The sequence below is a fragment of the Polistes fuscatus genome, unplaced genomic scaffold (assembly GCF_010416935.1).
Source record: "Polistes fuscatus isolate 324 unplaced genomic scaffold, CU_Pfus_HIC Scaffold17, whole genome shotgun sequence".
In the NCBI taxonomy this organism is placed as follows: Eukaryota; Metazoa; Arthropoda; class Insecta; order Hymenoptera; family Vespidae; genus Polistes; species Polistes fuscatus.
The window spans coordinates 2,428,205-2,443,228 of record NW_025113075.1 but is presented as its reverse complement, the minus strand read 5'-3'; the positions used below and the strand labels follow the sequence as shown (position 1 = coordinate 2,443,228).

Here is a 15,024-nt window from a genome sequence, read left to right as displayed (position 1 = left end):
ATAATAGATCCGATAAAGAAATCAAAAATAAAAATAAAAATAAAAATAAAATAAAATGAAAGAAAGAAAGAAAGAAAGTTGCGTCATAAATTATGAAATACAGAATGAATGATAATTATTCCGATATCATATAATATAATAACGCGCGCGATCTATCCTTATTTAAAAATTTTATTGCGAATGAAAATTTGTTCTGATAGATATGAATAAATGCATTTGTCGACGACAGACAACATGGAAATTTTAATCGTTGAGAAAATGTCCGTATATAATCTTGTAATGAAAGGAAGTATCGAGGATGAGAGATAATCCCTCCTACGAGATACGCGGCGGCCCCAACGTCAAAGACCTGAAACAAATAAAAACAAACAAAAGAAAATCACATAAGATATATATTATTTTTTTATATTTGTTATATAATTAAATCAATTCATTGTTTTGTATGTAAATTAATTTTTAAAATAACAAAGTTAAATAAATAAATAAATAAATCTCGAAAAAATTTGTCTTCTTTCAAATTAATTACAATAATATTTTTTCTTACGAAATGTTGGGCGTAAATCAGCGATAGCATTTAAAATGGCGGCCGCGATAAGAAGAGTAAGACGTAGTTATATATATCGGAAAGATCGATTTATTCATTTTCAATGGTAGAGAAGTTACGAGTTGTTATTGCGTAATAGTAAAACGTAATAAATTATATTTAAATTAAGTGAAAACGTATATAATGCGATTTAATAGTTCAAATGTATTATTTTTTTTCAGCACAAAGAAAATAAGACAATAGAAATGACAAGGTAAACGTTATTAGTCATCAAGTATACATACCTACATACATACATACATACATACATATATATACATATATATGTATGTATACAAATTATATTATAGATTTTCCATGGAAGCGAAATGAAAAATAAAGAGAGAAAAAAAAAAAAAAAAAAAAAAGAAAAATAACGGTTAATCGAATTTACCCAACACAACGATTTACGCTTTGGTCTTCCCTTGTTGCCTTTTGTTATGTTCGGAATTCATTAGCTTCGTTAAGATCTTTCTGGAATGGCCACTCGGATCGAAATGATTAGTATGAGCGTCGGCTTCGCGTTTTGAACGTTGTTTCCCACCGTGACCAGTAAATATGTGCTTGTCGTAATCGTAGTTGAAGTGCTCGTATTCGTCGACGTAGTAGTTATCGGACATAATTTCTGCTTTTCTCGTAATCACGCAAAGAAAGAGATTTAGATAAAAATAATGCGTCGTAGCAACAGCAGCAGCAGCAGCAGCAAAAGCAGCAGCTGAGATGGGTGGGTGAGATTAAGAATACTGCACAAAAAAATAAACTTTTTCCTTTCGCGTTGCGATCGTGGTAACGAGTTAACGTTCGATTCGAAACTAAATTCAATGACGTCCTTGCGTCCCTTCTTTTATAGGATAAGCTCGAGTGTTTACGCATGCGTATTATTTCGCAGTAACGTACAACGCGCATCATAACAAAACTAAACTGTGCTTACTTTTATCTTCGAATACAACGCAACGTATTATTTTTAATTTTTTGTATTTTTCTTCCACCGCTTCTAACGACCAAAATATATTTCTAATATCTTTTATTATTTATTAATTAAGCTTTTGTAATTTATAATGGAAAAAAATCAAAAAAAGAAAAAACGTTACATCGAAGTTTCGAGATAAGTAAGTTGTTTGAAGAAAGATCATTTTGCGTCGTTTTTGTTCATTCCTATAATCCGCACTGTTAACAGCTGCGCTAGTGTCCATAATGTTTATGCTCGGATAAGTGCGCTAACTATATACAAAATAAATATAAACTGAAAGTATATATATATATATACACATACGTGTAAACGTAGATGTGATTTTAACTCGCTCGGTAGATAATATCGTATTTCCTATATCTATATATATATATTTTTCCTTTTAAATTACGATCTTAATTTATATCAGCAAAAGAGCAAAGATACGATATTTGTTTGAATTAAACTGATTCCTCATTGTAATTTGATATTAATATAAATGCGATTACGAAAAAATTCGTAAAGTCGATTGAATTCTACAAGAGTTTCTCGAAATTTTCTGTTATCTTTAATCAAACATAAAAGATTAAGTATAACTTTCCAGTTTACATCAATTCCAATCTCGTTTGAACTTATCGCAATTAGATTAGATGATCGTGTACGAGTTTTAAATTTCGAATGTTTATCAATTCAAGACACGTGTATTATGATTTTTTTTTTTGACAATTTCATCATATTATTTATATTTTCGTAATAATAACGATTCGATTCTACAAACATAATAATATTTTTCCAAATATTTAACGTAACGCAATATTACGTTTTCATACATAATACGCGCAATTAATTTTCTTCTCTCATATACCTGTATTTAATTTTTGACAGGTCTGTAATGAAACAAAAAGTACATCATTACGAAGTAATTTATCTTATTTGCACATGAAAACATGCACGAGATATTGACATACTTATTTCGATATATATATATTTATATATCTATATATGTATGTATACAAAAGGTGCGAAAAAGACATTTATTATTTCAGTATTGCTATGACTAATCGTCGATTGTTGATAAAACGATGCCATAATAATATTATTTATATTGAAAGATCGAGATAAAACTGTCAGAAGAGAATTCGCATTATCAAACTCCAAGGCCAATTCGATTAGAAATATCATCAGAATTCACTTTGCACGAAATGGACGTGAATAAAAACGTATACACTCGTACACGCATACAAACGTGAGCATATTTTTTATTTTTATTTTTATTATTATTATTATTATAGTCTTTTCATTTAATTTGCTATATTTATTTAAACTCTTCTAACGTATCTCGTTATTTCATTGTTCGACTTTGTCAAATATTTAGATCTTTGCAAACATGCAAATTGTCGTTGTCGTGACGAGAAAGTATATTAATCTTCCTAGTGTTAATATTTATCAAAACTGGATAATAACAAATGGAACGAGATTAGAGATCTGGCAATTGAAATGAATCAATCGATTTGTTTCGATTAGAAAACATAAATGATAACGTAGGAGTTAGAGGTGATTAAACTACGGAAACTGGTTCAATCAAGATAATCGTATTTTGGGAGACCTTTGTATTTGTGTGTATACCTGTATATTAGTGTAAAAGTATACCAATGTAGATAGGAAGGGACAGGGGGGTGTCTAGTATCTAAAGTATAGCATCATACTTAATCAGAATTCGAATTTTTCGCGAGGAATCAATCGTTAGGGGCCAATATTCGCGTAGATACGCGAAACGTGTAAACAACAATCGACGTGGGACGGAATTAAATGGCCTTGTTTACCATGACCTTATGTAAATCGCAAAACGGTTTCCCAATCTTGACATGTTAAGTAGACATTGGAATTGAAAAATTCTAATTGAAATGAATCAATTGAAAATTCATTGCTAAGCCCGCGTAAAAAGTCGCGTTCTTGTTTTTTTTTTTTCACACTATACGCATCGATATGCAAACGAATGAACGACGACGGGTATTATACGTTTTTTAAAAATAAATATTAGCAGTTAATGTGCATATTATATTGCTTGGCAATGTCTTATCGCAAATGAAAGTTATCACAACTGTTTTTCGTTGAAATAAATTACATTGGTGGTAGTATTATTAGGATAAACAGTGATCGGTAGGATGGACACGTACACGCATACTCACACGCACGTACACACACACATATACGATGATAAATATACATACACATATAACAAGATACCGTGTAAAACTTTTTATTAGAATTGGAAATAATTGTACTAGAAAATGGCTTGCGTTTTGTGTTTGTTTTTTTTTCTTGTTCACATGAAAAAAATATTTAACGAGAAAGAGAGAGAGAGAAAGAAAGAGAGAGAGACAGGGTTCAATCGATGCCATAAACGTCGCCACCCTTTCTGTAATCCGCATTTGCGTGTATTGTACCGTTATGGCAGAAAATGACGCATACAACGCTACCACGTTCTCTATAACGAGACGTTTTGTATCCCAAATTCTTCAAACCGTCGATCACCTGTTTGGGTACACCATACTCGTAAGCAACTTCAGCAGGAAATAATTGATGATGTATTCTTGGGGCATCAACGGCTTCTTTAACCGTATTTCCCATCCATAAAATTTTGGCAATCACCTAAGAGAATTATTTTTCATTGTATACCATTAACAAATCCAATTATTTCAATAAAACAATTGGTAGGTGTCACGAATTGGAAAATAATAAAAGAAAGATATATGTGCCCATAATTATATATGAAAGTGGTCTAACATAAGTCAAAATTAGAAAAAAAGATAAGTTTATCTGTTATTTCACACCACATTATTTGAAACTCAATGAATTCAATGTAATTTTCACGATATTGTTAAAAATGAACCGTTAGATAGTGGTTGTTATTTCAACGTTATATGGAATTCATTAAGTTTTCAAATGTAATCTTTCAAATATCTCGAAACAAGAGATATATGACTTAGACCACTTTCATAATTATGGGCACATATGTTTATCGTTATACCTGAGAGACAGCAGTCGTTATTTTAGTACCACCCGATGCACCAACGACCAATTTAACGTCTCCATTTTCATCTATTAAAATCGAAGGTACCATCGAGGACATCGGTCGTTTTCCAGGTTCGATATAATTGTTGGGACTAGGTGGAACTCCGAAGTAATTAGTTTTAAATGGTATTCCAAAGTCGTCCATGGCGTTGTTAAATAAAATACCAGTTCTCTCGCTGGTTACTCCGCTGCCAAAGCTACGAACAAACAAAAATAACAAAAGTATTACAATATTTCAAGTTTAGTTTTATCATCATTTTAAGTTTAGGAGAGTTTAAATTGACAAAATGATGTAATAGATATACAAACTAGTAATTAATCGTGCTGGTAACCGAAACGGCGTCACCATTTTGTGCTAAAACTGAAATATGAGCCGTCCCGTGATCTTCGGTATTACTATAAATGGAAGCCCCGTAATGTTTCGGATCATCCCAAGTTCTAGTATCTTCTATCTTCATTCTTATCTGATTCGCATAATCCTTGGACGTTAAATTATTGCTTAACTGTAAATAATAAATGACTTCATTTTTCATGTTCTTATTATATATAATTAAGCCGTTTATATTTTAGAAGTGACCTAGGTCTATTATTATATTTGTCATTGATGATTAATACAACTAAAACTTAACTATAATGAAAAACATTTTAGGGAAAATATATAAAAGAAGGCATACTTAAGTCGCTATTAAAATAAATGACTCAATTATATGTAATACAATGTAAAATATTTTAATTAGATTCGATAGGGGGATATAGAAAAAAAAAAAGAAAAATAAAAAAATAAAAAAATAAAAAAACAAAACAACATACTTCCGTCATATCGACAAAATCCTTATCTCCCATGTTACCTCGTAAGGCATAAGCGTATTTGTAGGTTTCTAACATTCTATGATAAGTTACGATGGTCGAATTGAAGTCCGACAAACTCTCGGACGTAAATCGGAAGCCATCGAAAATGTTTAGAATAAAACTGAGCAAACTTCCGCTGCCTGGTGTTCCCGGTGTAAAAAGTCTTATACCATTTGAAAATTTGTTCACAACTGGTTTCTCCCACGTAGCTCTGAACAATGTTCAAACTTGTCATTAATTCTAAATGTTCCTTTATAACAATTTATATCCGTGATAACGTGAATTAACATTTAACATTTGTTTTACATACCTAAATGCATTGAAATCCTTCATGGTAATAATACTGCCTCTCTTTTGTAAATCTTCAACGACCGTTTCACCAAGCGTTCCATTGTACAATACCGTAGCATTCTCTCTAGCAATTATTTTTAACGTTTCGCATAATGTTTTGGGTCTTACGATCGAACCAATGTTGATGAATTTGTTCGTTTTCGGATCGACGAATAATTTTCTAAAGATTTACGAAAAAGAAGGAAAAAGAAACAAAAGGATATGCATGAGAATAGGATAGAAGTTTAAAACAAAAATAAAAGATATTTAAATAAACCACTGTGACTAACTTTAAAATAGGATCCGAGTAAATATTCTTCTCGTTGTATCCAAATCCGTCGTATTGAATTTTGGATACATTGTAACCCTTTTCGCATAATTCGATACTAGGTTGAAACAGATCTGCCCATGGTAATTTGCCAAATCTTTTATGAGCTTCCCAATAACCGGCCACTTCTCCAGGTACCGCGATAGAAAGGGGACCTAAAATCATTGACTGTAAATATAATATGAACAATAATATCTCATAGAAATGAATTGGAAGAAAAGTATTCAATGGATTGTCTTACTCTCTTTTATAAAAGGTGTTCTCTTTAGATAATAAGAAAAATTATCTAATAAAATTCATAAAATATAAAATATTATTTACCGATCGAAGAAACGTGTTTAGGTTTATCAATGTACATAGTTGCGTTAGCTGATAAAGGTGCTCTATCTCTCGCATTTAATACGTAAGCTTGACCAGTTGATCTATCGTAAATGGTCATAAGAAATCCACCACCAAGGCCCAAACTTTGCATGTTTACGAGACCGTTGCATATCATTGAGGCGATCGTTGCATCCACCGCCGAGCCATTTTTTTCCAATATGTTTCTAATATGACGAAAAGAAAAAATAAATAAAATCGTACATTCCAATATTTATTAGCAAAATTTTCAACTTTGTGCTACAATTAATTAGGGTGAACCAATTTAATTGTATTATAAATTGCACAATGGATTGTTTTAATTTTAATTGTAAAATTTATTTTGAAATGATTAATTGAAAAAATCCACGAGATTTTGGTTCAACCTAATATAACACACGGGACAATAAATATGTTAAATATATCGTTGTTTGTTTGAGTCATCACCCACTTGCCAATGACGGCGCATGGTGCACCATCGGCACAAACTGCACCACGTTTAAAGACCCTCAATTTGCTCCAGGATGGTGGCTGGTTGTACTCCGGATCTGGTGGCAACAGAGTCCCTTCATTTTCGTGATATTTTAAACTGTCATGGATGGCGTAAAGGCCAACAGCAATGATTATTGTGAGGATCACTGCAACCACGATACCAATTATGATCACACCTTTCGTGCGAAAACGAGATCTGAAAGATTATAACCATTCATTCAGACAAACCGTTTGGAGCTCTAGTGTGATTTGTTTATTGTGTTTTGTTTCTTTGTGTTTGCATGCTTGGCTTGTTTTTGTTTACTTTTCTTCATATAAATATGTACATTAACGGTATGCTATTACGTTAATGCTAATTTCACGAAGTATAACGTTATCGCAATTATAAATACAATTACGTAATAATTGCAACGTTTAAACATAAATGCGGGTTTCCAAAAAAGTACCTATATAAATTTTTTATCACATAATTGTTCAAGATAAAAAGCTTCCAATTAGAATGAATATATTCATCATAATCATATAATATAATGTTATAGATATTTAGCAATTATTTTTAGAATGACGTATTTAACGATAACCAAAAACAATGAGAAAGTAAACTCTGATGAAATAACCACTTGTCAAACAGAATTAGTTTAAGAAGAGAATCGCTGATGATCATACCGTTGCGAGATACTCCAATCTTAAAGAGTACGTAATTTTTATATTATTTTAACTTTTGATATTATAGAAATAATAATTACAGAATAATAGTGTTAGATTATTAATAATATGTTTTATATATATATAATATTATTACATATCAAAAGTACGTATAAATTGTTACATATTGTAAGATATTTACCGTAAACGTACAAGTGTACAAGACAAAGTTCAATACGAAAAGAAAGTATATATATATATACTATACTATACTATACTATACTATACTATATATACTATATATATATAGAGTGTGTTCAAGGTTTTAATCTACAAATACTACGGCTTACAATCAGTGTAGCATATTGCACAATGAAAAGGAAAAATTGATATCTCGATTATATAAATATTTGTTTCGACTCTGTCGATATCGAATTGATTGTGACTACCGTCGAGAATACAGATCTTTAAATTATCGATATCTACGCATGATACTGTGAGTTAAAACAACTAAAGAAAATATTAAATCTTTCGTATATAACTTAAAAAAAAAAAATAAAAAAAAAAAGAAGAAACAAAATAGGATTGTAAAGTAAGAAGAAATTCTTCGAAAAAAAAAAGCGCGACTCACGTGTCAACGCGTAAATTCTCGAAGAATCCTTTAGATTTTTCACGTGAATTGTCGTTGCGGCAATCGGGTAAAAGTCGAGCCGTGCCGGTGCTTTCCAATTCTTGACAATTGCATCTGTTATCGTCGGTCGAGTATCGTCGAGTATTACCGTCTACGTTTATGCAAAGGGATGCAGTACTGGATGACGCAGTTGAACTCATCGTTTTTCTCTGTACGAAAAGTCGAAAAAAAAAAGGAAGAAAAAGAAAAAAGTAGAATGAGAAAGAGAAAAAATGACGTTAGATTCTTGCGTAAAGAAATAAGTGGAGGAAAATTGGGAAATAGAAATGGAGAAGGGGGGGGGAGGGGCGATCGTACCGTCCAGTAATATATACGTTTTCTCCTAAAACAATCGTCCCGAACGATCTCATTCGCTCATTCAAATAACGCGCCAAAACGTAACGTTCGCCTATTGGAAGGTTTCCTCCAACTATCGACTTTATCTTTGATAAGAACATGGTGGATTTGTTTCGAAATACGAATTATCGTTTAAATGATAACAACAATCATTTGTTTTTCTACTTAATAACTTAGAAAATGAATAATTAATCGTAATGCTCTATGATATATACACCGGACGGTTAGGTCGCGATACCTCGAGGAAAATTATCGAGAAAAATTATCGACGACATCTCGACGACGCGAGAACTTACTCGAAATGCTCGTTTTCTCTCGAAGCACTGCATTCACGTATTCGTTCCCACTGAGTTCATCCAGCTCGTTGACATTTCCTTAAATAATGTCGTCGTCGTCTCATATCGACGAATTCAAATTTATCAAAATGGGGCGCGGACACACTCGAAAGGAAAATCTTTCACGAGCAAAGGGAAAACCCGAACGAACCGTCGGAACCTACGGCAAGGTGTTCGAAAATATCTACTGACCTAGAAGAGAGAAAGAGAGAGTGAGAGAGTGAGAAAGGGCGAGAGAGAGAGAGAGAGAGAGAGATTATCAGCTGACCGTGAAAAATCGAACCGAGCATGCGTACGTTTGTCCTTGCATTGCAACTTATCTGCTATTGTCATCTTCGAGAACGACCTCGAGGACGTCCTCAGAAGGTGACAGAAGGCACTGATGAAAACGCCCACGAGGTGCATCCAAAGAATAATATATCCTTTATTTAAATATACACATATATATATAATATTGTATATATACATACTATATATAATATTATGTATATATTTACTATATGTACATAATTGTATGTATACATAGAACGAGTTATCGGTTAATTAACGATAAACCAGATAATTACATTTCGTCGAACGAAGTTAATGAAATTTTCTTCTTTACTGTAACGTATCGATCTTTCTTCTGGACATTCGTCGTATCAACGTTTTCGATCTAACAATAAGATCAAAGTTTGAGAAAAAAAGAAAAGAAAAGAAAGAAATAGCGTTCGATCGAATAACAATTCGTACATTACACGTTTGAATGACTCGACCATAAATGTAATATTCGTTTTAAATAATTCAACTCTTTGAATAAGTCAATAGTTTCAATTGACATTAATAAAAATGTAAAACAAAATTAAGTAAGTAAGTAAGAAAGAATAAGAAAAGCAAATAAAAATACACGCTCGAAATAATACGCGTCGTTTATAAAAAACGAAATCGGAAATGACAAGAATAATGCAAATCAATGATACATTCGTAACCGAAAAATTCTATTCTCCTCGTCATTGTCACGAACGATTCACGATATGAAAACTAAAGTATACGGGGAGGGCCTTTATGTTCTTCGTCAAGGAAAAAGAGAGAGAAAGAGAGAGAGAGAGAGAGGGAAAGAGAGAAGAGGGAGAAAAAAGAATGCGGGTTCGTCAACCTGTAGGAACGTACCACGACCGTATCACGACAGTTTCACGTTCGTGACGTGCCTATTAAAATAAATCCCTCCTCCTCCTCTTTTTATTAATCATATTTATCATTTTTTATATCTCCTTTTTATTTGAACTTTCAAAAATTTAACTAGTCCCACCCGCCATTTTTTTTTTTACCGCCATTTCGTTGTCTTTGCTTTCTCTTTTCTTGTCTATTAAAATGAAGAACCGGTTTAGATTATGAGAAAGAAAGTGATAGATAAATTAATAAATAGAGAAAGAGAGAGAGAGAGAATAAAATAGATTTTTTCTAGACGTATAAAAATACATAATACCGTTCAAAGAATTTCTTACTCGTGGATTAGTTTGAATTGTCGATGAACATTCGTAAATAATATGTAAAATAAATGGAAAAGGAATATATCTTGTAATGTAAATACTTATAAATTGCTTACGTAACATCATTTCACGTTACCCTATCGTATCTTGTAATAAGTCAGTGGAAAAAGGTAGTCATTGGAAGCAAAGGGTACGGCGAATAACTCTTTTATTGCCCTCGATTTCGTTCGATATTTTCTCGTTTGCTAGTCTCTGCCCCAAATTGAGATCGATCAAAAGTATTTATACGGAGCTTGATCTTTGATTAATTGTAAATATATATCTATATGTATATATATATATATTTAGATTGGTTCATTATTTTCTTTTCTTCTCTTTTAAACACGATTTATTATTATTATTATTATTATTATTACTATTAGGGTTAATCTCAAAAGTTTGTACGTTTTTAAATTAAATAATATTTCGAAGTAAATTTTATCGAAAAAAAAAGAAAAAAATTCAATTCATTGTAAAGTTTATGATAAAATTCGTAATAAAATTCTAACGAAGGAATTTTCGATTGATCTTAATACAACGACGAAGAATACTTTAATCGAAAAAGGGAAGAAAAACGATAATAGGTACGATAAAAATCGGATACGTATTATTACTCTAGTACCATTACGTTTCTACAAATTAAAAATAGAATAAGGTAAAGCTCATAAAAAAGAATAGAAATATCGTAGAGCTTCGGTTACCTTGGCTCTTGAGGTGGTTCGAATGTACACATAAGGCTGCTCCTTCTTGCCATCTTCTTTATTTTCTTCTTTTTCTTTTTGTTATTCTTCTTCTTCTTCTTCTTCTTCTTGTTTTTTTCCTAAGCTTCTTCTCGAACGAGAAGTCTTTGGTTGGTTCACTTAAAAAAAATACGTCCAATCGTCTCTCAAAATTCTCAATTCCATTTCGAAAGGCGAACATTCAGACGTATTTATTCGTCGGTTTCCACGATTTAATTGAATTCTACACTTTAATGAATGATGATTTTAACGTTCATAAAAAACGTAACGTTCACGTTTTAACGCCTTCGGATCGGTTTCAGAGATTATTATTCGTAAGAGAGAGATAGAGAGATAGAGAGAGAGAGAGAGAGAGAGAGAGACGTACGGACAGACAGAGAAAAAGAAAATGCCAAAAATATTATTGTTACGATTAGACGAGTTCAATTTAATTACATCATCGTGAAATGGAAAGAAAGAAATATAAAAAAATCATGATAGAAATAAAACTCAATCGAGATATTATTGAAACTTATTTTTCTTACCGATTCGACGAAATTGCCGATTTCTAATTAAAATCGTTTCGATTCCTCGGCTAAATATTACTACTTATAGTGATTTGTAAAAAAACAAAAAAAAAATAAAATATGAAACGTTTGAGACGATGATAAAACCGAATAAACGAAGCGTGATTCGATGAGATTTAGAAACAAAAGAAAAAAAAACCCAAAAAAAAGAATAGAAATGAAAAAACAAATGGACAAACTTATTCTACCGTTTCTATTTTTCTTCTTCTTCTTCTTCTTCTTCTCTTTCTTCTTCTCGTTCCACTTGATCTTTCGTTTTTCTTCTTTTTTATCTCGAACAAACGAAACAATTGTTATTATATAGGTTTATTATAACAATTGCGAGAGGCACGATCGAGCATAGCACTTTCTCGAAATGCGTACGATCGTCCCAAATGTCTGCGCCACACTGAACCGGTTCATCGTTTGGCGACAGTGGATACCCTCATATAGATGCAGGTAATATCTCCGAGTAAGAGAGGTATGTCGAACGACGATCCTTCTTCCTTTATCCTACAGGCTACCTGCTTACCTTTTTACCTGCCTACCTGCCTATCTGCCAATACCTATCATCTGCTCATCTCCACTCGTCTGTTTCCTTCCCCCAGACATCGTTCTCATTGTCTGCCATATTCCAAAATAAAACAAAAAACATAAGGAAAAACTAAACACATTTCTTTTTCTACTCAAATGGATATGGTTTATTTTAAAAGTGATCGCACATATTCATTTTCTCTTTTGTTTCGACAAAATTCAAGAGTTTTCACATACGAGTCAATATTAAACAAAATATAGGTTATGTGTGCCAAGTTTGTTAATATTTCTCTATTTAATTTGTCTCGATATGTAATTGGATTATATCACAATTGATTATATGCGAATTTAAAACGTAAATAATATGTATATTTTAAGGGTTACATAGAAGTAATAGTTTTGTATTTGGGAAATTAATATTTGAGGTTATCGAAAATCGTTGAGTCATTAATCTCAATTTATTTTCTTGACAAATATAATGAACAATCGATTTTGTAATTACAAAATGGATTTAATCTTTTTTAAATGAAGTATATTGGAATTTTTGAGATCGTTGAGATTACGAATATAATATATTATTTTATGAAAAGAACAATGGCGGACTGAAAATGGCTGACATTTTCATTAGAAATCGATTGAATCCTATAAAAGTCAGTATTTAAGGATTTTCCAAGTCCCTATTTACGAATCTTCATTTGTTTTTGTTGAAAAACAAAATTAAAGATAATTTAAATAAAAGAAAACAAAAAACAATTGTTTTACAAATGTGTATAAAGCTCTTGTCTATAATAAAATGATTGGAAAAGATCTTACAGGCTCGATTAAACGAATCTCTATGGTTAAAAATTGGATAAAAACTTGTATTTTGTTAAATTTTGGCGACGTTTTTCAAAGATTTGGACACGCCGCGCGTCTAACCGAGAGCGACGGCTTCGATTCGTTGAGTACGGCGAGATAATTGCAACGAATAATAGCTCCGAGGGAAGCCATTAGGGAAAACGAGAATAATGAACCACTTGCGATGAACCAAGAGCCCGTACCTCTTGGTACCTCGAGTCCTTTTAAAACCCCGACCCACGGATTCCTATTTCTCTCTCCCTCTATCTCGCTGCTTGATAAAAAAAAATACGTAGCTTCCTTATTTCGAGAAAGTCAATAAAAGTCAAAGCTTTATTTACCCTTTCTCCCCTTCAACCAATAATCTGTGGGGAGAGAAAAATAACTAGAATATATATATATATATCTTTAACGATATTGATATTTTAAATAATTATACATATAAATATATTGTTAAACGTTTTTTTAATACTCCTGGTCGTTTACCCTGTAGGCAGAAAAAAAACAAAAAGAAAAGAAAAAATATAATATAATATTAATATATAATATTATATTATTATTATTATTATTATTATTATTATTTCAATTTTTGCTTTTCCGCTTTTTTACAATTTAAATAATTACACATATAGATATTGTTAAACGTTTTCAATGTTTACTTGATCATTACCCTGTGGGAAGAAAACAAATGAAAAAGAAAAAATAGAAAAGAAAAATAATATAATATGTGAGTATATATCTCTCTCCAACGATTTAAATTTTTGTTCAATATTTGGCTTTCTGTTTTTTTATATTCTAAATCATTATACATACAGATATATTGTGTTAAACGTTTTCAATGTTCTCTTATTGTTATTAGTCTTTACAAATATACCGATCATCCCATTTGACTTGCACGATCGAAGAAAGTTCCCAACGTTTAATCGATGACGCATATAATAATCATAACAATATTAATAACGATGATTAAAAAAAATCGAGAGAAGGGATACGCATAGGAGACAACGAACCGTTTCCCTGCACCAGCTTATTGTCGATTCTTTATGGATTCGTCAAATTTTGTTTTGTGGGGATCAGTAAGGTTGGTTAGTTCTTAAATATCTTATTATATTCCTTTTTTTAATATATTTCTTCATTATTTATTACAAATATCTATTTTGTTTAATTATCGTCCGAACGGAATACCCAATTGGGGTACCACTGACAACAATTCACGGTGATATCGTCATTTCTATTTTTATGGTTTTTCTTATTAAACGCTTATTAATTCGACACCAATAATAAGAATAATATTTCTTTTTTTTTGACGTATTATAATTGTTTGACCATTCGAATCGGACCCATCGTATTTGCACAAGAAGCAAATGAAACTCCATGGAAAAAAATAAACAATAACAACAATAACAACAACAACAACGATAACAACACGATACAACGTGTTTAGAAAAAATGATTCGTTTTAAATTCGCAAATGGTCTCTCTCTCTCTCTCTCTCTTTTTTTCTGGTCAAAAAGAATGAAATTCAATTCCTGATTTGAAAGATGACAAATAATCTTGTTAATTATTATTATTATTATTCATAATTATTATTTACACGTAACATTCACTCATTCTCACTGACACTAATCGATCAAACTTGTTGGATAATCGATCGAGTTTCGTTTAAAAAAAAAAAGAAAAAAAAGAAAAAAGAAAAAACTTTCTTCGTATTTGAAACGATTAGGAACGATTCGATATATTGAGATGAAACTCGATTATCCATACTAATTGAAATAGTGTCGCGAGTCGACCGAGTATGACCGAACTCGATAAGCTAAAAATAATTTTAACGCGAGGGACGTTAATAGACGGATATTTGATTTCGCGGTAGTTGCGATCGATAATTTCGAG

General features: G+C 31.4%; 3 protein-coding genes across 4 annotated transcripts in view; 1 reads left to right on the top strand and 2 right to left on the bottom strand.

Annotated features, from left to right (window-relative positions):
* Positions 1-153: 153 nt before the first annotated feature.
* On the bottom strand, positions 154-1,416 carry LOC122515142 (nuclear protein 1). Its single transcript, XM_043632361.1, has 2 exons — positions 978-1,416; positions 154-349 (listed from the first exon to the last, which is right to left on the bottom strand). Exon 1 carries the CDS (start codon positions 1,201-1,203, stop codon positions 991-993), a length of 213 nt encoding a protein of 70 aa, XP_043488296.1. The 5' UTR covers positions 1,204-1,416; the 3' UTR covers positions 154-349; positions 978-990.
* Positions 1,417-3,776: 2,360 nt separating this feature from the next.
* On the bottom strand, positions 3,777-11,512 carry LOC122515139 (scoloptoxin SSD14-like). 2 transcript variants are annotated; one of them, XM_043632354.1, is made up of 10 exons: positions 8,932-9,386; positions 8,240-8,448; positions 6,923-7,159; positions 6,436-6,659; positions 6,077-6,269; positions 5,767-5,967; positions 5,418-5,667; positions 4,917-5,110; positions 4,564-4,804; positions 3,777-4,184 (listed from the first exon to the last, which is right to left on the bottom strand). In XM_043632354.1, the coding sequence occupies exons 1-10, from the start codon at positions 8,962-8,964 to the stop codon at positions 3,921-3,923; spliced, it is 2,046 nt and encodes a 681-aa protein (XP_043488289.1). In that variant the 5' UTR covers positions 8,965-9,386; the 3' UTR covers positions 3,777-3,920. The 2 variants fall into 2 exon arrangements, with proteins under 2 accessions (XP_043488289.1, XP_043488290.1); XM_043632355.1 differs by lacking the exons at positions 8,240-8,448; positions 8,932-9,386 and adding an exon at positions 11,180-11,512.
* Positions 7,575-15,024, top strand: part of LOC122515141 (phytanoyl-CoA dioxygenase, peroxisomal-like) — a 31,210-nt gene continuing 23,760 nt past the window's right edge. Inside the window, exon 1 of the mRNA XM_043632359.1 lies at positions 7,575-7,656. The gene's annotated coding sequence lies outside the window, so the exon portion shown is untranslated. The remainder of the gene's footprint in view (positions 7,657-15,024) is intronic.